The 25,195-nt window shown below is 40.1% G+C and overlaps 2 protein-coding genes and 1 pseudogene across 4 annotated transcripts in view; 2 read left to right on the top strand and 1 right to left on the bottom strand.

The window, feature by feature from the left end:
- The window catches only part of Rps8l1 (ribosomal protein S8 like 1), a 995,681-nt gene that overhangs the window by 526,341 nt on the left and 444,145 nt on the right, over positions 1 to 25,195 (top strand). The gene's annotated exons all lie outside the window — the stretch shown is intronic.
- Gpr158 (G protein-coupled receptor 158) overlaps positions 1 to 25,195 on the bottom strand; it is a 466,781-nt gene that overhangs the window by 15,737 nt on the left and 425,849 nt on the right. For all 3 annotated transcript variants that reach the window (XM_039095563.2, XM_039095564.2, NM_001170326.1), the window contains one exon: positions 13,094 to 13,332. In XM_039095563.2, coding sequence (XP_038951491.1) covers positions 13,094 to 13,332 — 239 coding nt within the window. The remainder of the gene's footprint in view (positions 1 to 13,093; positions 13,333 to 25,195) is intronic.
- On the top strand, positions 9,957 to 10,079 carry LOC120097992 (small nucleolar RNA SNORA17; annotated as a pseudogene).

Below are 25,195 nucleotides of genomic sequence, written 5' to 3'. Positions count from 1 at the left end.
TGATGGCTGCTGGCTTTGTGCGTGAACACCACCCGAGGCCATTGCCAGCTGTAGAGGCCACTTCCTTTTCCAACTTTAATAGCACCACATGACCTCTGTCACCAAGTTTGAAGTCTTAGAGTCCTTTAAATTCTACATTTTAAGCATTCATGGCTTAAGTTTTAAATTAAGTTTTCATGGCTCTCAGTGCTTGTTACCTAAGCCTCTGTAACCACCTGCTTGTTGAGCCTATCTAGCTATCCTGTCTAAGTCCACAAACCATAACAGTGGTAGACAAGTCATTCTGAAACTCCATTTTGTTCAAACCAGAGTTTACATAAATGTTTGCCACTGATTTGCTGTTAACCTATTCACATTTCTACTGAAGGATTTCTTCAAGTCTTCGAAACATCAGAAATGAGTCCTGTACCCAAAAGGAGATTCCAAGGGTCTTCCTGAAGAGAAAACACGCTCTTGGTTTTAACATGCCTTGCTGATCCCTTTCATGTAGGGATACCCACACTACTTTGAGTTCTTGTATTTTGTCTATTTCCATATTATACTCTCACTTCTTGTCTGGTCCCTGAGCAGCCATTTATTCGTTATGTATCAGTTACACCTCCACATTTCCATTCTTCATCCTGGTACCCACGGCTCCCCATAACATGACATCATAGCGTTCACCCCGTGTCCTCCCCACTGTGCTCCCAGAATAAGCTCTCTGATCTGTGCCTCTGTCCCTTTGTCCTCTGAATACTATTGAGATTGATCTTTTCCATCCAGCAAGATGGCTCACTGGGTAAAAGTGTTCTCCACAAAGCCTGCTCATCTGTGATCAATCACTTTAACCCACAAGGTGGGAGGAGAGAACTGACTTCTGCAATGTGTCTTCTGACCTCCATATCTGTGCAGTGGTGTATACACATAAGCCAGTGAATATGCATGTTTATAGAATAAATGTATAATAAAAAAGGACCAAACTCCTCCTGAGTTCTCATTTGTATTACTGATCCCACTGATAATTTTCTCTTACTCTCAGTTACGACTCCTCTCCCTCTTTTTCCTGGAAAAACTAAATTTAGTATTTTTGAGAATTTCCTGTAAGATTATACTATATTTTCACAATTTCTACTTCTTACACCTTCTCTAACTGGTCCAATGTCCTCCCTCTCAAAATCATGACTTTTTCTTCTAGGATTTTTGTTTTGCATATATGTGAATGCATGCCCAATTAGTGCTGCCCACACAGAAATGTGTTTAAGGCTGACCACTTAGGATTGGGCAACCTATCAAGAGACAACATGCTTGAGGGAAACTGATCCTCCCTCTTTCAACAGCTACTGACTCGTTGCAGCTCTTCTGTGGGTAGAGCCTTCCTCCTCTTGTTGGTCCATAAAACTTGTGTGCTGTTTCTTCTAGCAAAGCTTATAATCTCCTTTTTTTTCAAACACTTCCTGATCCAGGATTCTTCTTTGCTCAGACAATCTGTGTAGAATTTATTTTGCCTCACTTTTTCCTTAACAGGCCTGCAAATGACCTGGAAACCTGATCAGCATCATTATTAACAATATCGACCACTATCAGCTGTACAACATGTGTATCACTGTATTTGGAACAAAAGAGTGTGAAATGCATAAATACTTCTAAACAACTGGAGCACAAGGAAAGACACTCTGCTACAGTTGAAGGCTGCACATGTAGTTTGCCTGATAACGGAGCATTTCCTGCCATTCACTACAGTGTTTTTATATATCACCATACTGAAGATTTTAAAGGTAGTCATCAGTTTAATTAGAATTCCACAATAGACAATGATATTTAAAAACACAAGACAAGATAAAATTCCTCATAATAGCTAAGCTAAACATTAAAATCATTTCATTAGCAATATCAAACAATATACTCTCAGTGAAAAACAATTTATTATTCAAAGTACCAATTAAACTAAATGCGATATATAAAAGTTGTGCTTAGGCAAAAAAAAATCAGTTTCATATAATTAACTTCAGACTAACACTGCAATTAGTAGAGAAAATATGCAGATGTTACCAAATTCTGCAGATATTACGTGGGAGTTGAAATATGTGTTGGGTTTCTGCTTTCAAAAATAGTTTCTTGTGTTAAATGATCTCTACAGGAGGAAGGAGTATAGTTAAAAAAAGAATTGCCTCTACATTTAAAGACCCAAATATGGTTTAAAGAAAAATGGTGTTTTATTTTCAATCTATAATAATATTGAGGGACCATAGTTCTTTTAAATTAACAAATAAGAATAAAGATTATTCCAAGTTGCTTTTTCAAAACGTTGGGAAAGCAGAGAAGAATTCATACCAGTTCCAAGTCACTGAAGATGTTCTTTGTGATATGAGAACTCCCACCAAGCCTAAAAGGAGGACAGCTTCAAAGTATAAACGCCCGTTCAAACTGTGATGTTTCTTACCAAGGTGCTGAGACACCTGTGTTAACAACCTGCTACCTCTGTTGTCTACATCAAGTAGCTTCAAATAGGAGAAATAAATACATTATTAATAAACTATTCAGTGTTTTATTTGTTTCTCAAGTATTCGTGTTAATGCCCTCTTTCCTCTTGAAATCCTATTCACTTAGAATCATTTATAATCAAAGTAGAAAGTGTTTGTGACTCTGCCAGGAGGAGCCCAGTGTTGAGAGCTCAGAGGGCATTGTAAGTAAAATATTAAACAGCATAAGTCATGTTTGTGATTATGGATGGGGAGAGAGTGTCTTGGTTAATGCACTTGCCATACAAACAGGAGGGCAGCAGCTGCTCTGATCCCCTTAAATGTCTGTTAGGTGTGAAGGTCTGCCTGGAATTTCAGCCTGGAAATGAAGGAAGAGACAAGAGATCCCCTATCTCTGGAGCGAGCAAGCTCTGTATTTGAGAGACCTTGCCTTAATGAGTAAGATAGAAACACTTCTGGAGAGACATTATGGACATCAACCTTGGGCCTCTACAAGTATGCAAACACATGTGTGCCCCATACATGTAAACATACACACAAATGCACATATACTCCTCCTCCCATATACATTCTACATGCATACTCATGATATGAGAAGAAATTTTTGAGAGTATCTGAAATTCCAGAATTGTTGGGTTCAACAAGTACATGAAATTTGTATTTTGGCTGCTAGGCTTGTCTGTCATCCTTCCTTTGATTAAAATATGAGGTCGTGTGGGTTACAGAAAGAAAATGGCCACTAAAACACAGTTAGAAGTGGATACTTGTGCCTTTGCAGTATGGGAGGCTTTCTGCTTGTCTGTGGCTGCCACACAGTATTGCAGGGTGATATTCTGATGGCTCTAGCCTGTGTGTATTAATCATCATTAACTGAAGCATCCAGACGCAGGCATATATTGCAATACATTTCACAGCTGAACCAAAGAGGCTAGAATGTCTCAGGACTCTGGGAGCAAGGAATCAAATGCCTCAGGAGAAGTATAGGACTTGCCTGCCCCACTTGCCTTTAACACTTGCATCAATGACCAGCACTGTAGTCTTTGGCTGTTGGGCCTCAATTTCCTTTTGCTCTATTTTTAAGAGAGGAATAGACAGAGCACTCAAAATGAATCTATCAAGCAGCAATCACTTGTATGTTAAAAAATTGCTGTATTCATTAGAGTTGAACAGATTAGGGTGATTAGAGTCCTACTCAGAAGTACATTTTGTGTCCTCCATTGATCTGCTTTCATAGCCTACATCTGTTGAATATGCCAAGAATTGTGCTAGAAGAATGTTATACATTTACTAGGCTTGTGAATGTTTTATTAATGTGACAGTGGCTCCTGAAGGAGTCTGGAGGAGAATTTCTGAATGGCAGTTTCCAACCTGGGGACCAAATATTGATGGGATAGATGAGGAATAATATGGCTATCCACAACAAGACTAACAGTCTATAGGCTGTCACACCAACACTAACAGTCTATACACTGTCACACCAACACTAACAGTCTATAGACTGTCACACCAACACTAACAGTCTATATGGTTGTCACACCAACACTAACAGTCTATATGGCAGTCACACCAACACTAACAGTCTATTTGGCTATCCACACCAACACTAAAAGTCTATTTGGCTATCCACACCAACACTAAAAGCCTATTTGGCTATCCATACCAACACAACTGGATCCTACAACTAAGCACATGAACATTAGCATGTCATGTAATGACCTGACTGCTTAGTTCTTATACCCACCCACCCACCACTAAGAAGCTCTCTAAATACTCAAACACATTCACACTGGTTTTTACTTCCTATTTCCCATTTCATATGTCTAGAAGCTGAATCAGTTTTCTTTACACCATCCTTGAACCTCCAGTAAAACAAACAAACTAGCCAACTAACTAAAAGTGAAATTTCCTCCATTTTGGCATATATTTTTAAAAATTTCAGAGATTCACAGAGGCAGCAAAGCCTTAAGAGAACCTGTGACACATGCCAGACATCATGAGACAGAATAAGTTGAGAAACTTTCAGGGCACAAGGTTAGGATTAGTACAATGAGCTTGGTCTTTTAGAATATTCTTTCTATTTCCTATATTGTATGTTTTACTTAAGCATTGTTATTATGGGGTGTACTCACATGTTAAAGGCTTTGCCCTAACTCATGGGGCTATGGAAAGTGGCGGAAGCTAAAAGAACAGGGGTTTGGTTGAGAGTGTACTCAGTAGGGATAAGCCTCAGAGAAGAACGTCATGTGACTCTGCTCTCTTTCTTTACTTCCTAGCTGCTATGATATAAGTAGCTTCTCCCCAAGATAATGTATTGTCTCTCTAAAGACCCAATAGTAATGGGCTAACTGACCTTAGACCCAAATCTCCAAACTGAGCAAAAATATACCCCCATCTCCTCCTTTATTTGTTGAGGTCTAGCCTCCTACACAGTTCAGCTAACTCTCTATGTCACCAAAACTGACTTGGAACTTGCTGTCCTCCTGCCTCAGTCTCCCAAGTGGTGAGATGGCAGGTCACCACATAAGGGTGACCTTGTCCTCTTTCTTTTTGTTGCATCACACTGTCTTTTGTAGAGTCTAGTGCAACAAAGCCCAAGAAAAGCTGGAGTGTCTTAGAAGTAGTGGTGGTCATCATTGCCACCTTACCTCTTCTCCATGTCCCTTCAGTTCCAAAGCAGTATCTTCCATTATGTGTCTGTGTCTTTGTTCTCCTGTATGTTGGCATGTGTGTTATTGGATATATTCCCTCGGACACTCCATCTCTCACTGGTAAGGAACTTGCCAAGTAGTCTAGGCTGCCAGCCAGTGAGCCCCAGAGATCCCCCCGTCCCTGCTCCATCACGTCTAAACTTAAGGCAGGAATGCTCTCTCCATCTTCATGTTCTTGATACTATATAACTGATTATTGGTCAAAGGAGAAGTATGCTTTGGAAAAGGTGATCAAGAAGAACAAAATCCTGTTTCACTTGTTCTGAAAACGCATGAGCAACCCCCGAAAAGGCAGCGTAACAAGCAGTCTGAAAGGTTTCTAGTGAAGTGTAACCCAGGAAAAGCTCTTATTTTTTGACTGAAAATGGAAACCACGTTTTAAAAACTGAAGCAATCAATAGTGCGTGAATTGAGGCAAATGGTGTATTAGGATAAAAGACATTTATACACAGGGATGGGCTGAGTCAGATGGGAGGAGCCTAACCCACTGGCTCCAGTGCTCATTGTCTCCTCTTCCCCATCTTGCCAGCCAGAATGACACCCAGGCTTCTAGGATACTTGGTTAAATCCTTTTGTACCACATGTGACTTGTATAACCTAAATTCTGGAAGAAACTGAGGACATAGTTCAATACTTGCCCAAGTCTGCACTGGGGTGTAGCGTGTGTGTCTCACACCATTCTAGTTATGTAGCCATTGACTAGAATGTATACAAGTCCTTGATAATACCACCTATCAGTTGCTTGTTTGTTTGCACTAAAGAATAATGTATATCACAGGACAACCTTGGTTTGTGATGCTCTGGGTATAAATGCTCTACAGTGAGGGACCCAGCCTGGAGCATCTACATCTGTATAAGACTGCCAGGTCGGAGAGAAATGATATAATTTAACTCAGACCCAGGAAGTTAACTCTTTTTGATTTTTAGCAATTATGTAGGAAATAGGCAGAATGAACTTTTGATTTGTCAGTATGGCAAATCTTTTTTTTTTTTTCAAATCTTAAAGGCATTGTGAAAAGTGCCTACGATGGACAAGTGACTTCAGCTGCATTCAGAAAAGAATGCCTGACTAGAAACTTGTCTTCAGTGAGTCTAACGAGGTTGGGAGGCTTCCCCTTAATTTAAGAGAATACTTCCCAATTTCAAACTCTTTATTGAGAGCTCTTGGAACACAGTGAAATAATTGGAATTTTCATCAAAAGTAAATAAATTCTCTATGTCTTCAATATTTATAATTACAACAATTACTGCCTTTTAAGATTATAATTTATACTTGCTGTGTCAAGTTTACCAGCTTTTTATGCAGACTATTGAAGAAGTCAGGTGAGACTGCGTGTAATAAATATGGCTGTGACTGCCAGGTACACTGGGGCATTCCTATAATCCCAGCACTGGAGAGGTGGAGGTAGGTAGAAGTCCAAGGCCAACCTCAGATAGCAGTAAGTATAGGGCTAACCTATTCTAGATGAGTCCGTGAGTCAAAAGTCTGATTAAAAAAGCAAACCAAATCAAAGGCTTTGGAGTACCACATTAGTTGAGAATTCTCAAAAATGTATTTTGACATTTGAGCATACACATTCATACTTAAAATGAATTGAAGACACTGGTGTAACTTCTGGATTTCTAGCTTTAGCAAGTTTCCTCACTTCAAATCTAATTCTGGCCACAGAAACTACAACGAGGAGAAGAAAACTAGGATCATTTTTCATTCCTCTGTCAAATATGTATCAAGAGCCTATAAATGGCAGCTGTCTTGTGTGTGTGAACCACAATCCTGTACAGCAGTGGCTCTGAGGAGCGCACACCTTTCAGAGAAGGGAGAGGTATAAGGTGGAAAGATAAGTTCTTTTGCTTCTAATAATGTACAGAGAATGCATCTAAATGCACTTCAGAACGTTTAAAGTGATGAGTAATGATATAACCAGTATAAGTATTTCTGAATAATATTCTTATAGATGTAATTCTCAGAGGCAAGGAAACTTACAGCAGTTATGTTCTACTCTTGAAAATCCCTCTCTGACCTATATCAGGGCTAGATGGTGGGCTGAGACCTTGATTTCTGTGTTGTTCTGTTCTTTACAATGATCTAGAATCGCTGTAGAAATCACCATTCTTTGTGCAGCTCCTTCCTGGTAGGAATACATTCGCTACTTAATGAGCTTTCCCTGGAGATGAAGAGCACAGTAATTGTGTGGTTGTGTGCTCTTAACAACGAGGTTATGCTCGGCAAAACGGCTCATAAAACAAGTTTTAGTTGTGTGCACATCCCAAAGTGGACTCCCGTTGGTGTACATGGTGTAGGTCTGCCATGTAGTGTGGCAGATTTGGTGAATGTGAGAAGTAGGAGCTGCTGTCCTAGCAACAGAGCATGATGCTGTTTTATAGTAAAGCTTTTCTAGACAGGAGTACCCTCTAAAACCGATGTTCTCAACCTGTAGGCAATGATCCCTTTGGGGGATTGAATGACCTGTTCATAGGGGTCACATACCAGAGATCCTGCATAGCAGATGATTTACAATAGGATTCATAACAGCAGCAAATTCATAGTTATGAAGTAGCCATAAAAATAAATTTGTGGTTGGGGTCAACAGATTGTGAAGAACAGTAGTAAGTTCACAACATTAGGAAGGTTGAGAACAGGTGCTCTAAAACAGTATTGGATGGTGGGGTGGTATGTAAGCCTGTGACGCAGCGTCTTATTGTCCAATCAGAGGTATGTGATATGCTGCTCCACTTTCATTCAGATAGCACAGGGCTAAGTTCATTCAAAGCACATCAATAAATGCATTGAGTGGTGACATTACAATGACTACGCCACAACTATGTGAAATAAATGTTCAGTTTTGTTATAATTTTATGGGCCCATCATTGTACATACAGGTTATTGTTTGCTAAAATGCTATTGGGCAGGCATGATTGTAAATAAAAACAGTCTATTATATCAAACAAGTATATTTATAGCTAGAAAGCATGGTCAGAGTGAACGTCTATGAGAGATTTTGAACTGGGGCAGTTTCAGATGACCACAGGGTCTAACAAAATGAGAAAGGTGGTGGAGAATGGGTTGAGGCGTTGGTGAACTATGGCAGAGCTTAAAGGGGCTGTCCACTACGATGGTGTGGGGAAAAAAAAAGGCCAAAGTGAATGTAGACTTGAGGGACTTATAGATGGTTTGGCAGGAATTTTAAGAATCTTCTATGTGATGTCACTTATTTATGTTTTTCAAGGAAAGGTGATCTGTGGGTAGAAAAGTGAAGCATGGAAGCTAAGAAGAGAAGGAAAGTAAATCAAAATGGAAATGACCAGTGGAAGGGGAGTTCTGGTGAGTACTGTGGAATGGCTCAAGCATAGCTGGGATTTGTTGCTCCAGCAAACCCATCTGAATGTACCCCCGGAGCCCAAGTTACACATAGAAGCAAAAGGCCACATTCATCTACAGTCGTATTAAGCATGAAGAGCTAAGGCCCCAGATCCCAGGGTTCTGGGTGAGAAGATTTGGAGTGGATCCAAAATGCACGTTTCTAACGAGTTCCCAAGGGTGCTCGAGAACTGCTGTTCTAAATCTCTCTCCCTTGTAAATATTCTAGACTACAAGTTCCCAGATTTGGCACATTATACTTTACAAAAAAAACCTCACGATCAGATTTGAATTTATTGGATCCTTACATCATTCTCCTGGCTCTCTAAGTTTCTAGTGTTTTCAATAAATTTACCACTAAGCATCATTCATAATGTGTCCCAACATAATGCATTCCAAGTCTTTCTACTTAAGATGTCTCCTTCATGGTTGATACAATCCCTCCCATCTCCATCTGTCACTCCTCCTATCAAACGGGATGTTCCCTACATATCTTTATAATGACATACACATTACCCATGGCTCAAAATGCTTCTACATAAAGATTCCTGGAATCTGGTCCAAAATATTCTGTCTTCCTTCTCTGAAAAATTATTGTACAAAAAAAAATCTCTTCACCATACTTTCCTTCTTGATGATCTAATAATAATAATTCCTTCTTCTTTATACTGTGTAAACACTTGGTAAGTAGAATTTTATAACATATCCATTTTATATCTCCCAAAGAGCATTCAGTATAGCAGTAGAGAAGCTAGAAGTACTTAAGGGAATCTTACTGATAGCATGCAATTCCTATGTTCTATTAAAGTTTATGAAGTGAACGGCAATTGTGAATCGCACATCCCTATTTATTTCTGCAGACTACAAAAAGGATTTTTAAAGAAGTCTTGATGCCATCGTAAAGGTATTGTCCAAAAGATGCAAAATTGCTACGTGAGCTGAGCTTGTGTCCTTATTTTAAATTTTTTATTGGTTCTTTGTTAATTTCACATCGTGTACCCCAATCCCACTCATCTCTCCACACCCGTGTCACTCTTCAGTGACATCCTCCCCACAACAGAGGGGGAAAATTCTCATCATGGAAGCTGTAATACGTACAGTGTGCCTCAGAGTCTTCCCTTTTGTCCACCTCATGAGAGCTCCTTGTTATCATTTTTTGTTGTCGTCGTCATTGTTGTTGTTGTTAAACAAAAACATAGTGGGGCTGGAGAGATGGTTCAGAGGTTGAGGACACTGACTGCTTTCCAAAGGTTCTGAGTTCAATTCCCAGCGGCCACAGGGCGGCTCACAACCATCTGTGACGGGATCTGGCTCCCTCTTCTGGCATGCAGGCATATATGCAGGCAGAACGCTGTACTTACTGGATAAATAAGTACATATTTTAAACAAACATAAACAGGGTGGATTTTCTCTATAATAATTTAAGAAAATCCTGCCCCTAGAGGCATTGCCGCTGAGTCACACGTGTGTCAGTATGTGGCAGAGAGGAGAGAGGCTATGTCTATGCTTGGAGTTCTGACCTATGAACATCTGAATAATTAACAGCCTAACATGCCCTGGGAAACGTGAGCCTAAGACAACCACCAGTGTGGTGCCTGGAACCCCGACAGTGGACAGTGTGGTGACAGGGGAGCTAGCCTGAGAATACTGCCAGTCCCACACCACAGAGGCCTCAATTGGTTCTTGCGATGGGGAGCAAGCTGGAGACTGGCTGACTACAGGCCCTCAGGCAGGAATGAGCAGAGACAGAAGATCCTTGCATGGGGCCACTCTGGTGGGCCAGGCAGAGAGCAACCCCAAGATCACCAGACCAAAACCATGCGAACTGGACAGGCAGCTAGCCTGGTGGTAGGGGTTGGGGGTGGGAGTGACGGGGGAGAAGGCAGTACAGACCACTCCAGAGATGACCCATGTCTGGTTCGCTAATGGATGAGCAAGGCGTGGAACTCCTGAGATGACACCAGATGCACAAAGACCCCTGGCACCATAAACAGAAGCAAGTAAGTGGTGGTAGAGAAGCGAAAGAGAAAGATAAACAGAAGAATGTGGGCACATTAAAGCGAGGCAAAACTGGAGACTCGAGGGTCTCGTGAGGAACAGCGTAATGTGGGAAGCTGATGATGTACAGGCCAGGGTGGGATCCTGGCCTGTACAGCTGCTCTGGCGGTGGGTGGGGACACACCCGGGTCTGTGGCCCTGAAGCAGCAGGGCTCTTGTAGCACCAAAGACTGGTTTGGGCTGCCTCCCAGACATGTGTTGATGTCTGAGGGTTGTGCAGAAATGGCCCCACCCCTCACGTCAGCATTGTGGGAGGGATGGCCCTGGGGCATGAGAACAGTTTAAGCTGAGTCTGCCCCTAGTCAGATAAAGTACTCTGGAGAGCAGGTTCCACATATTGTGAGGGTCATAGGTGAGCCAACCTAAGGATATGAGCACAGGAGAGCTGGCCCTGCCCCTCATCTCCTGTGCGGTATCATGAATGAGGGAGATATATCCCCCTCCTTCACCCACCACCTGGAGCAGGTGGAAGACATGGCCCTATGATTATGAGAGAAGGAAAACTGCTTGCCCCTCCTCAACTGCAGCATGCCCCTCCTCAACTGCAGCACTCCGTAGAGTGGGTCCTGCAACTCACCTGGGCAGCATAGTAGAGTGACTCTGGATTTGGGGATTATGGATGAACTGGCCCTAAGAGCATGAACATGGGAGACCTGGCTCTCCCTGCTGTCTGCTGGGTAGTGATGCAGATGAGGTTGGGCCACCCTCCTCCCCTCCCTTGTCCCTTGCTATCTATGGTAGGCAGGAGAGCTGGTCATGTCTGTCACCAGCTGTGACACTCAGGAGAGATGGCCCTGCATACCATCACCAGGGCAGCAGGGTAAAGCTGGCTGTGGTTGAGGGGGAGGGGGTGTCACTGGTGAGCTGGTCCCGAAGGCTTAAGGTCAGGAGAGCAGGTGGGCTAACCAGCTCAGATACCTCATAGTCCCAGATCCAGGGCTTCCAATTGGCCCACCCCAACATCTTCCCCATCAATGAACAGCTAGAAAGCATGAAGGTATACCGCAGATCTACATGACACAGGGCAACCACAGGATATCCAAAAGGAGTCCCACTGAGATTCCAGTATTGATAGTGTAGCAGAAGCCAAAGCCTCATACCAGACCAATGAGTCATTGCAATGAACATTTGCAGGCAAAGATGTGTAAAAGAAAGGGGATATTGTGGTACACACTGTGCACGTTACAGCTCCCACAGTGAGAGTCTTTTCCTCTGTTGTAGGAAGGATGCAAGGCTGAAGGGTGACCTGGGTGAGGAGAGATGAGTGGGATTGGGGTGCATGATGTGAAATTCACAAAGAACCAATAAAAGGTTTTAAAAAAATATGAGGAAATGAGTTTTCCTGCTTTGGTTACTTTGAAGAGGATCAAATAAAATGTTAAAGGCTTCTGTGAGTAAAAACTTAATATTTATATAATGTCTTCCTCCTCATAGCCATGCTAAAGCCAAGCCCAAAATTGCTTCCTATCTTTGCTGCTTGCCTTTCTCGTGAAAGATAAATTGCTCAAAATATATTATCCCCACAGCCGTGTCCACACTCACATGGCTTCTTCACCTTCATCTTTACAGTATCAGGTCTATAAATGTCCTGAAATACCTCGCCGAGGAGAACACTCATTATTGGAACTGCAGATTAGTAAGGACATAGCTCATTGCCTTCTAGGAAAAAAATATAAATTTCCAACCAAACGTTGTCAAGGAGATAGAAAATGAGAATTAAACTTGCGTTTTTACTTTTTACAAATGCTCTTAAAATAATGTTTGTTTGTTTGTTTTTGTTTGTTTGACTTACAAATGAGAACAACCACAGAATAATAACAGCTGTCTTCCATTCTTTTTCTTTTTTTTATCTTTGGAAATTTAGTTTAAAATATCTAATTACTAAAATGTCCTTTATATCTCCCTTTCTTATTTTTCAAGAATGGAGAAAGGTCAGGAAAGTAACTTGTGGTTTGGGTCGGAGTCACGGTACTGCCATCCCATTTTTCTGCCTCATAACTTTTACCACCTCCAAGTAACACAGCTTTGTCATTCGAAACCAGACTCCCAGAGACTTTTCTTTAGAGATAAGTATAGGAAAGATGAATTAATCATAAGTTTTAGACAGTCAATTCTTCACCAAGAGTGAAGTCTGATTAATATCATAAGACCTCTGCTAAGAAAGATTCCAACTTTCTTATTGTTTCCTCTCACCCAAGAACATAAATCAAGATGGTGGCTATTGTTAATCAGATGGAGACCGATTGATAATTTCTCTGTACATAGATGTTGTTCTCTGAATTTCTCTTTTCCTTTTACTTAGTTGCATTTATTTTTCAATAATGGAGCAAGCCTCTGAAAAGTAATGAGTTTTTGTTTGCATTCTTCATACCATTCTTAACATTTCCATAATGTAGCTATTACCAAAATCATGTTAAAAGTCTTTTAAACCTAAAGATCAGACTTGTTAAGGCTATTAAAATAGGATAAGATAATCATGCAAATATGCAAAGCACATGGTGGCCACATACCAACTGCTGTCATGTAATCCCAGCGGTCAATGAGGCACATATTGAAGGTGAGGTTATCAGATGTTTGCCCTTGGCCAACAAGCAAGATATCCCGCTCCAAGTTCTGGCACATAGAAGAAGTCCAGCCAACCAGAAACCAAAACACTACCAAGACTATTACTGCCAGCATCCTCATGACCCGACCGCCAGTCATATATGGGATTCTTTGTGCTGTTCTTGAAAGGAATACCTTCAAAACCCTGTGAATAAAGCAGATCAGAATGTGAAGATAAACCAACCAGTCAGAAGAAAAAAGCTTTAAAATATGGTATTCTAAATCTTAGGAAACAAGCTCAACTAAAAATCACTTTCGCAGTTTTAAGACAAGAAACCCACAAACAATATTGTTCATATTTTTTATTAAATTTAACTCTTGTTCCAATATTATTCTAAGTCAAATCTTCCCAAAGTCTGTTGTTTGTGTCTATAAAATATTGCTTCTGGTATTTTTCATTTCATATGGTTTCTTATGGTTGTTTTTATCATGTTAATGAAATAATACAGTATCATAAGAACAATAATTATAAAAGAGATATTTAAACATTAGGTCAAGTCAATAAAGTAATTTTGTTAAGAAGGTTAAGATGAGGTTTTTTTAATGTGTTTTTTTTCTTAATGCAATTTTTCTTTTCTGTAAAGATGGGAAACTACTGCATTTGATGACCTTGTTCTACCTCCAAATACGGCCGGAAGGTAAAAATCTAGTTTCACTCTACTGGCCCACCCATTCATCTATTTAATTTCTAGGATCTTCTCAGATGACTTTAAGCTTTCCATTCTTATCCTGATAATTCACCAGAGCTGTGCCCTGAGATTCAATGCCAAGCAGCAAGTCTCCAACATTCACCATGTCAGCAGTTCACTTCCATGTTTTGGTAGAACCATTTGTCATTACCCAATCCTTGGCTAGTCACTGGTATTTATGTTCCTACTGCTGCGACACCAACTGGTTTATCTGCTACATGCCATTAGCTTGCTAGATCTGCCCCAAGTAACGGCCGCTGTTATCACGTTATAGGATAGAGTTAAATATTTACTAAGTTATATATGAGCATGACATACAATAAAATATGTTTTTATAAAGTCTGCTAAAATATGAAAATTATCTCAGGGGAAAGTGAAGAAACTATAACACACAGAGGCAGTCAGTAAGCATAGATCCAAAACAATTTTATAATCAGGTTACTTCCAAACCTTTCTTACTCTCATTTTAGAAACCAATATTTTCAACACAGTGTAGGAGGTAAGAAATCCTAGTGAATTATGCCAGAAGAACAATAAATTGTAAACATCAGACCCATTGTCAAAGAAGAGATTTTATTTTTAAAAGACTGGTAAATGGTTATTTGTGTGTCATAATTCCAGCATGTATGCATTTCCTCTTGTCTTTACAGTAACTTTACCAACATGTGGACCAATTATGAACACCAACTGTTTTAGGTTAAAAACCAAACCTGTTGTAATTAGCAAATGACTAGACTCAAAAGAATTCTATATTACAAGTGATGGTAGCTTACTGAAAATTATTTTTTTCTATTTTTTTAATAAAAGAGAGCTGTGGTCACTAAATACACAGATTTGCTTCTGGCTATAGCATGGAGAATTCTAACCTGGAATGACTGCCTTCTAAAGAGGAATCCTGACTCTTTTGCTGGTCTTCCATATTTTAAAAAGGACAGATATGGTGGTTTGAATAGGTATGGTCCCCGCAGACTCATGTGGATGGATGCTTAGCCTATTGGAAGTGGCACTATTAGGAGGTATGGCCTTGTTGGAATAGGTGTGGCATTGTTGGAGGAAGTGTGTCACTGTGAAGACTGGCTTTGAGGTCTCATATGCTCAAGTTTGGCCCAGAGTGGCAGTATCCTTCTGCTGCCTGCAGATTAAGATGTAGAACTCTTTTGGCACCAATGTGAGGAGAAGCCCTTGGTCCTGCCAAGGCTGGACCCTCCAGTGTAGGGGGATGTGAGGTCAGGGAGGCAGGAAGGAGTTGGGTGGTTGGGGAGGGAGAACACCCTCATAGAAGAAGGGGGAGAGGGGGTGGGATAGGGGGTTTATGGACAGGAAACCAGGAAAGGGACTAACATTTGAAATGTAAATTTAAAAATAGCCAATTAAGAAAAAGCTCCTTCTCCAGCACCACGTCTGCCTGCACACTGTATGCTTACCACCATAATGACAATGGACTAAACCCAGCCCCAATTAAATGTTTTCCTTTGTGCTATAGTCATTGTGCCTCTTCATAGCAATAGAAACACTAAGACAGCAGAAAAGGAGAAAATGACTCCAAACTCTCTCTTCTTCTGAACATTTGAAGCTAACTTCCAAGAGAAATAGTAACGACCGTGTGTTAGGCTTCAGGCAAGGTAACGTGGGAAACAGGACAGGTCTCCTGTCTTCTGGAACTCAACTTCAGTCATGGGACAGAAGCCCCACTGGGATTTTGTATCTGTGAATATTGTGAAAACTTGGTAAAAGTACAAGATCTCTGAACTTGCAACAACTGAAAGTTAACTCATAGTCAAATGTGTCTTGAGTTTGAGGTGCTTCTGGCCATGCTTGCCCATGGTGCCCTGCATCACTGAAGTAGTTTCAGAAGCAGTCTTGAACACAGAACAGCATTGCTCAGTTTGCACTGTGCATGCCTCACACCACGTGACACAGGCCAGTGCTGCCATACACAGCTGGGCTCAGAACAAACATCTGCATACTGTGAACTTCAGTGTTTTTACAGTACTTTCAAGTTTTCTTTACTTACAGAAGCAATGGCTTAAATATGGCAAACAATAACTATTCATATATTCTACAGTTATTTCTCTGTATGGATAACATTAGTAAACCTTGGTTTGTTGTCTTCGAATAATTTAAAAAGTGATTTTGAGTTGCTGACTTGGAAATTTATGCAAAAAACACAAAATGGCCTTTTCAGCTACTTAATTCATAGCTATGAAAAGTTGCATTTTTCAGCATCAACAATTATAAAATCAAGATCAACCTGGCTAAACAATGAAGATGTTCTATGTCCTGTATTATCAAATATGTAATCATGATTTAATTCTTTACACAAGCAATATGCAAGTATATTCATTTAATTTGTATTATTATGTAACGTTTATCCTCATATTTATTTATTTTTCCTTTTTGAGACTTTCATACATCATACTGGATTTACATCCTTTACAGCCCTGTCTCTCCCCACCTTCAACCACCACATCTCCCCTATTTCCTCTCAAATTCAGGATCTCTTATTTCATTGTTAAGGCTGCACACACATACTACGGAGCCCAATTAGAACATGCCTTTAGGGCTAACCACTTGGGATAACCTATCATCTCTAGAAAAGATTGAGTCTCTCTTTCTCAGCAGCCATTGTCTAGAACTCAATGATGTGGGACCTTATGACATTTCCTCACTGATACTGGCATGTCAACTGATGTCATAATCGATTAATTATGTCAACCGGTGTCATAATGGGTTCAGGTTTTCTTTAGGCAACCACATTGCTGTGATTTCATGGGAGCATTTCTCTTTCATGTCTAGAAGACATCACCTAACAGCAGGTATCCTAGTTCCTCGGCTCTTACAATCCTTCTTCCAGAACCGTTTCTGCAATCCCCCCGCCACCTGCCAGTCTTAGGTTGTAGATGTATTAATCTTGGCTAGGCACCCATGGTTATTTATTCTTTGTAGTTTGGCCAATTGTACAGTTCAGCAATATCCTCTAGCTGCTGCAGACAGATACCTCATTAATGAGAGATGAGCGCTACACTTATCTTTGGATCCAAGGATGCATATTTAGAATGCAATCGAGACTAATAATTGTGGTTTAGGAAAGTGGCAGTTGTAGGTTCTCCTCTAAGAACCATGACCACAATAGCCACAGGTCGTGTTTCCAGTACCAGGCATGACTTTCTTCATGTTGAGCAGGACTTAACATCCAATTAAACAGCTGCTGCTAAGATTCAAGAGAATGTGTAACCATGGCATCATGAGAATCACTTGTCAGCTGCTCATTGCTGTGGAGTGTAGGTCCACAGCTGGGTGGGTCTGGGATTGCTCTACTTCCTTGGCAGGTTGCAGAGCATCTTTGGATACTGTGGATGACAGTGCTCGGGAAGGAGGTTTCCAGACCAGTTCCGGCTTCATAGTTCAAGTCCTTATCTGAAGCATGTGGTATCTTCAGAAATAAGGTTTTACTTTCAATTACTGGGCGGTAGCCAAGGGCAAAAGGAACAGAATGCATTGTTTTGGAAGTCTCTTGGACCCTGATTTTTAATCTTTAATAAACTGTAAAATTATGTCTGTACCAAATAGTTATTTTAATAAAAAATTGGGGGGCCAGGGAGATGCCTCAGCAAGCAAGGGTCCTTGCCACCATACCTGATGAGCCAAGTTCTATCCCTGGGACCTGCATGATGAAAGGAGGGAACCTGGTACCACAGATTGTCATATGACTTCAACATACACATCATTGCATGTTGATATCCACCCAGTAGACATCCATATGCACACACCAAATAATAAGTAGGTAGGTACGTAAATTAGTCAATTAACTTTTTGTTGGGTGCTAGGGATAAAACACAGGGCCCCGTGCATGCAAGGTATCCCTATACTGCTGCCATGCCTCCATTCCCTTAAATTTAACGTCATTATGATTCCTTATAAGGAAGTTATATACCTACACACACACACACACACACACACACACACAAACACACATATATATATGTATATATATGTATATCATATACATAAGTTTGTATAAAAAATTCTTATATGGAGAGGCTGTACATAACCAAAGTTTGACTAGCTCTCTTTTGTAAAGCTTGCAATCTAACTAAATATAAGTTTGAAATTGTTACTATTGTATGAAAATCTGAAAAAAAGTAACAAAATGAAAATCAATGGAGGGAAAAAATACATGTTACCATATAAAGCAATATGCAGTCATGTATTGTGTGTAGCTCGTAAGTCTATTAACCTAGTGAAAAACATGGTGTGGGATCCATGCCTTGCTGGGGATCCATACTTAGAAATAGCAGAAAACAACAAGATGTAAGAAAGTCCTCTAGTCCCAGGAACAATGTAGAGGAGAAGGCAGAGGCAGGGAGCTATCCTGAAAAGAGCTGATGCAACAGGTTTGTAGGAGGGGGAGTTAGAGCTAAACACCCCCTGACATTGGTGCTGGAGATCCAAATTCATGTTCTCATGTGGTATGGTATCAAGCACTCTAAATAGGGCAATCTCCACAACCCCATTCATCAGATGAACCCAGGACTCTGGCTGCTGCGGTGTTGTGTTGTGTTGTTTTGATCAGATTGAGAACTGCTGCTTTGGAGAATATTACTTGTTACCTCTGTTATTTCCATGAAGAAAATATAGAAAATATTTTTTGTGATATCAAATGTTTATACAAATTCTGAAGCTCATTAAAGTACTGTCTCTTTCAAAATACTTCTTAATCTGATCTCTTGACCCCTAGCTCCGGTGTGTGTGTGTGCGTGCGTGTGTGTGTGTGTGTGTGTGTGTGTGTGTGTGTGTGTGGTGTGCACGCACACACGCATGCACACTCTCAAGTGCAAGTATGTGTACAGGTCGGCAGTAGATGTTGGGTGTCTTTCTCTATTGATTGATTGACTGTTGTTGTTTTTGTTGTTATTTTGAGACAGAGCTCTCTCACTGAACCTAGAACAAATCAATTGGCTAGACTGACTGTCCAGAAAGCCTGCAGGATTTGCCTATCTCTGCCTTTCCACCCTACCTCTCAACATTGGAGTTACACATACATGCCTGGCTATCACATTGGTGCTGAAGGTCCAAACTCATGTCCTCATGTGGTACAGTATCAAGGACTCTACCAATAGAGCAATCTCCCCAACTCCTTTCATCAGACGAATTTTGATTTCAGAAGAAATCAATGATGTGAGTTTAGACATCTTTTAATAAAGAAATTCCATTTCTAAATGATCAGAAATGCTTGTTTTCCAAATGATCCTTGAAGGTATTTGTGATTTTGCAAATAGCCATTGTACAACCTTGTAATTCAAGATTGGTATAAATCCCATAATGTCATTTCTAGAGAGGAAAATATAAACAGCAAAACAATGCCCACAATTCCCCCAACTCTGCTTTTACAATTTTCAAATAAAAGGAACTATAACAACAAAGTCTAAACAGCTAGGACGGCTGGCCTTGTTACATGGTTTGAGATGCATTTCTACATGTGCTTTCGAACAAAGTGAGGAGAACTTATTTTATCTTTTAAACACTGAGCTCTTATTAGTTTGTATGAGTTGACTCTTAGAAATGCGTGCGCGTGTGCACACACACATACACACACACACACACGCATCATTTTGAGTATAAAGGGAATACTATTTTCTTATTCTCTACATTTCTAGTGTGAGCTCACACGACTACTCTTGGGGCTTATATTTATATTAAGGTCACTGTCACGCCCTTCTAGTATCTAGCTGATACTTTTCTGTCCTTACTCAGTGGACTTTACAGCTCTTGATGTGGATAAGGCACAGGCTCCCACCCTACTTCTGTACTACAATTTTCTTTCCCTTTTGTATGTTCATTTCCAGTCTCCTCACTCACCATTCCTTTCATGGGGCAGTGTTTTTCAAGGATCCTGTAAATGTCACTCCTTAGATTCTTATTCTACACAGCAAACCTAGGCAATTGTATCTCTCCTGCTCCATTTGTAACTATCATCTACATTCTACATCTACATATTCAGCTCAAAACACTCTCTTGCACCCAAGTTCTGTGTGCTCAATGGCCTATCAAAGACATACATATTCCCAGTTTAAATCTTACCTCACTCTTTTCTCCGATCCACTTTGCTGTGTACTACCCATCTCCGTGGATACTGTGACTGAATTATACAATGCAGAAACCTTGGGATGAACTTGGTGTTTTCATTTTCATCCACACTCCAGCAATCAAATGAATCATCAAGGACTTAATTTCTGTCTCCAGTGTCTTTCAATTCCTCCTGTTTTTCTCCATCTTCACTGCCACTGTATAGTTGTTGCCCTTAAATTTGCCCCACAGTAACATCCTAACTTTTCTCCTTCCTGGTCTTGGCCATCTATAATCCATGGCACACCCTGGAGGTGCATGATCGTTTATATTTTCCTTCTGCTCAAGTTCTCCTACTTAAAGTCCTTTCATGGCTCCTTACCCAAATCCTAGCTCCCCTCTCTTGTGAGCCCTCTGAACAGTGACTCCTCCTCACCAAGCAGCCATCTCTCCATTTTGTCCTTCCTAAGGCCTTCAGCTCTGTCTGGATGACACACAGGGGTCATCTATCTCAGCCATTATTTTCAACAGGCTTTAGAAGGATGCAGGTGATTTTCCAAATAGATTTCTTAGGCTTGCAAAATAGATCTTCACTTTTTATTATGATATGGGCAGAATGTAATTCCTCCAGTAAAAGTGGGTTTCAATTATTACAACATTTGCATTTCTTTGTGATTTTGCAACATCTCTAGCATTTATGAAAAAGGGGTGAAACCTATTCCTGAAGCCACCCATATAGCCAGAGTAACCCATCACTATGAAGGTCTGCCTTCGACTCTAATTTCTATTAGTCACCTGGGAAACGAAGCATGTAAAAGGGTTGTGGGTCCTGCTGTCATTCTGCTTCAGTGGTGATGAGTCCCCATGTTCATTTCATTTCCATCCATTTTTCAAAACCTCATTTTCAGAACCAAATGCTACCAATTTGGTCACTGAATTGATAAGAATTATAAAGGAGCAAAGGGACTGGCATGATCTGAATGAAAATAAATATTATTCCTGCCAAACACACAACTTCCCAAGACTGCTATGAGCACATTCAGTTATTCCTACAATAAGAAAGAAAGTCACAGCTGCATATCTCACATGCTTTGTCAGTGTCCTGATGAGTTTGATCATATCCTTCTTCCTTTCTTCTCATCTTACCTCAGCCAGGTAGGGCAAGGAGGAATAGTGACCAAAGGAAAAGGAGTGAAAGGAAAAGAGACGCAAAGCTATCGTGTATCATCCTGGATGGTTGGAACCTAAGGAACTTGGAGAACTATCAGTTTTGATCCTAGTCATGTATAGAAGAGATGTGGAGGCCCAGTGAGGGGAGTCATTTATCCAGATTAACAACTAGCAAGTAGTATAATCTTGGCAAATATTATCTCTCTGATTAGTAGTCTTTAGTACTTCACCAAAGGGAATTTGGTAGCCTGTTCAGAACTATATTGATTTTATAAAGCACACCATGGCTCCACCTCCCCAAACATGACTTGTCTTCCCAATTTCTCTGTGTGCTTTTTTCTCTAATATAGATACCCATAGTTTGAAAAACATCCTATCTACTGTTGATTGAATTCTTCATTATCCTTGTACATTTAGTACAAGAATAAAATACTATCTAGTCTGGGGAGCAGAGAGAGAAAGAGAAATGAAAGGGTATTAGAACTTCAGAGACCTACAGGATATAATCAAACACATAAATATAAATGTAACAGGAGCCTACGAAAAAATAGGGAATGGGAAAGGAGCCAGAGAAATATCTGAAGAAATAATGAATGGCATAGCCCAAATATGAGAGTAAACATGAATCTATAAATTAAATGAGAATCTATACATTAAATGAGTTTCTGAAACCCCAGGTGGGTGAATTAGAGATAATTACATTATGACACATCATCACATTGTTATCCAATGGTTAAGAGTTGGAGGGTTGGGGATTTAGCTCAGTGGTAGAGAGCTTGCCTAGCAAGCGCAAGGCCTTTCAGTCCCCAGCTCCGGAAAAAAAAAGAGGAAAAAAAAGAGTTGGAGACAGAGAAATAAACTTGAAACTTTAAGAGAAGAGAAGCTCACCATGTACAATGGGTTCTCATTGTGATAAAAAGCAGATTTCTTATGAGAACATGAAGAATAAGGGCACAGGAGGATGACATATTCAATTGTTTAAAGAGAAAAGGAGGGACGATAGGAACACTTTGCTAACCACGATCCCATGTGTGGTAAAGTTCCCCTTTAGAAATGAAGGTGAAATTAGAATAGATAAATAAAAAAAAATTAGTTTCTGCTTGAACATACCCTCTGTGAGATGTTAAAGGCAGACCTTCACATGGGAACAAAAGGACATAATGCAGAAACTCAGAAGCATGTGGAAAACTGATACTTCTGCTAAAAGTAACCAAGTCAATAAATACACACAGTATCGGTGCACTTTGGCTTGCAACTCTTTTCACTTGTGTGATATCCAGCACTGCAGAGAGCAAGTATAATTCTGCAGTGATGGCACGTAATGCTTAGAGATATAGTTTTCATCATGAACAATGTCAAAGATGGTAACAACATACATGAGCAAAGTTCTTTATATTATCCAAGTAAGATTGGAATCATGACACAGTGCAAAATGTTTATTTCTTACAAATGTAAGAAATAGTAGGTAGTAGTAGAAGAAGAAAGGACAAAAATGAAATTGAATATAAAAACAAACTGCCAAGGGAAGAAGTATTACTTTATATGTTGGTACACTAAATGTAAATAGACTAAACTCTTAAAGCAAATGTGTCAATAGTAAAATGAAGTTTTTACAATGATCCCGAATGTTGTCTGTAAGCGATTCAATTTTGATCCAAAGAAACAAAAGGTTGAAATGTAAAATTTAAAAATGATCATGTATACAAATAGTAGACAATCAAGAGTGAGGCCAGCTAAAACAGTATTAGATCAAATACACTTAAGGCAGTATTTGTTAAGAGACAAAGACTGCCATTAGACTACTGTAAAACTGTTAATCCACCAGGATAAATGAGGATAGATGTGTATGGGCCCTCAGTAGAAAGTGTTTGCTGCAGAAGCATGAAGATCTGATTTTGGATCCTTGTAGTTGTATAGAAGCCAGTGTGATAGCTGCACATGTAACACCACTGCTTAGGAGACAGAGTCAGGAGAATCCTACAGCTCTCAGGACAGCCAGCAAGTCCAGCTGAAACGGTGATGCTCAGTGAGGGATCTTATTCCCAAAAGGTAAGGGGAAGAAGCAACTGAAGGCAGCCTAAGGTCGACCTCTGACTTCCTCATGCACTTGTATGGTAAGTACATCTGCACTTATAAGGCGTGCACATCACACACACACACACACACACACACACACACACACACACATCAATCAATCAATCAATCAATAGATATATGCATATGCATCAAATAGCAGAGCCTCATATTAAATGAAGCAAATTCTAAGAGAATTGAAGGGTAAAATAATTTAATAAAATGTACTTTCTATGCAGACATTAATAAGAAAAGGGACTATGAGCAACATTATAAACCAACTCAGTATATCTGACCCTTAGCTATATGCCCCAGAATTCTTACGAATGCAGACCAACACAATATCATAGCCTAATTTAAGTTTCCAAAGGCTAGTCATGCCTGGTAGGCATGCATAGAATATTCAGCACATCAGAATACTCCCAAGAGCATATGAATGATGACCCCAGACTGTTGTGGTGCACTGTGTGAAGGCTGTCTTTGTATTATTCAATCATTAATTTCTGTACCAGTAGAGAGCTGACCATCAACCAGATTTTGGTAAACATATACCTTCCTCATTCACTGATTGGCTTAAGAAAGAGCTGACAGGAAACAGCTAGGCAGCATAGGGAAAAGTAGGACTTCTGGGCTGAGAGAGGGTCTGAGGGAGAATAATCTGTGGCAGGAAGATTTGCCAGCATGATATGGAAGAAGTTGGATATGCTGAGAGGCAGGGAGGGAAGGAACGGAGCCACATTGTAGTTGTGGACTAGAATACATGACTATATTATGTTAGACCAGCTAGCTGAGAGGTAGCCTAAGCTAAGACCTGAGCTCTAATAAAAATTAATATGTCTCTATGCCATTATTCTGTAGCTGGTGGGAACAAGAAAGTCCAGCAGTATAGGATGGACCAAACAAATCCCAGCAGAGTTAACCCCACTGAAACCATACAAAATACCATCTCAAGGCACAGTGGATTGGATTAGAAACGAATAAAGAAAATAGATCTGTAAAATCTGTGCAAATTGAAGAAAACCACTCTTAGCCAATGGGTTAAGGAAGAAATAGCAAGGACACTGTCTCAGGATTTTACTGCTGTGAACAGACACCATGATCAATGTAAGTTTTATAAAGGACACCATTTAATTGGGGCTAGCTTACAGGTTCAGAAGTTCAGTCCATTATCATCAAGGCAGGAGCATGGCAGCATCCAGGCAGGCATAGTGCAGGAGAAGGTGAGTTCTACATTTTCACCAGAAGGAAGCCAGGAACAGACTGAGCATCCTTAGGCAGCTAGGAGGAGGGTCTCCAAGCCCACCCCACAGTGACATACTTCCTCCAACAAGGCCAAACCTTCTAATAGTGCCATTCCCTGGGCCAAGCATATGCAAACCATCACAGACACTAAGAAAATGTTTTGTGATGAGTGAACAGAAACAACACATCAGACCTTGCGAGTTACAGCAAATGTGAGGACTGTGGGGATTTATAACTGTAAATGATGATTGTATAATACAAAAGAAAAAAATATAAACTTCAACTATAAAGAAGCAAAGACCAAACCAATTCCAAAGCAGTTGAAGGAAAAGCAATAACCAGAAGGGAAACAACAAAAAAAGAGAACATAAACCAGCAGAGACACTCAATAAACAGAGACACTCAATAAGCAGAGACACTCAATAAAACGAGACACTCAATAAACAGACACTCAATGAACAGAGACACTCAATAAACTGAAGTGTTTACTTTTTAAATCAACAAAATTGACAAACCTTTAATTATACCAAAACAAACAGAAAACAAGTCCACTTAGTCTCAGATTGTAGATGAAAGTGGATACACCATAAGTTAGTTATTTAGCAATGATTAATCGGCAAAAATACTCTAAAATGTTATTTGGTTGTTTATAAATTTTAATGTTTTACCACTTAATGTGTTGTGGTATTGTACTGCATGATTTACACAAACTATAAAAAGAAATTTATTACACATGGTTGCTTAATAGAACCATTTGAGTGACTGTGG

This window comes from Rattus norvegicus, chromosome 17 (genome assembly GCF_036323735.1).
Source record: "Rattus norvegicus strain BN/NHsdMcwi chromosome 17, GRCr8, whole genome shotgun sequence".
Lineage (NCBI taxonomy): Eukaryota > Metazoa > Chordata > Mammalia > Rodentia > Muridae > Rattus > Rattus norvegicus.
Note: the sequence above shows the minus strand (reverse complement) of the source record. Positions and strands in the feature narration are given on the sequence as shown.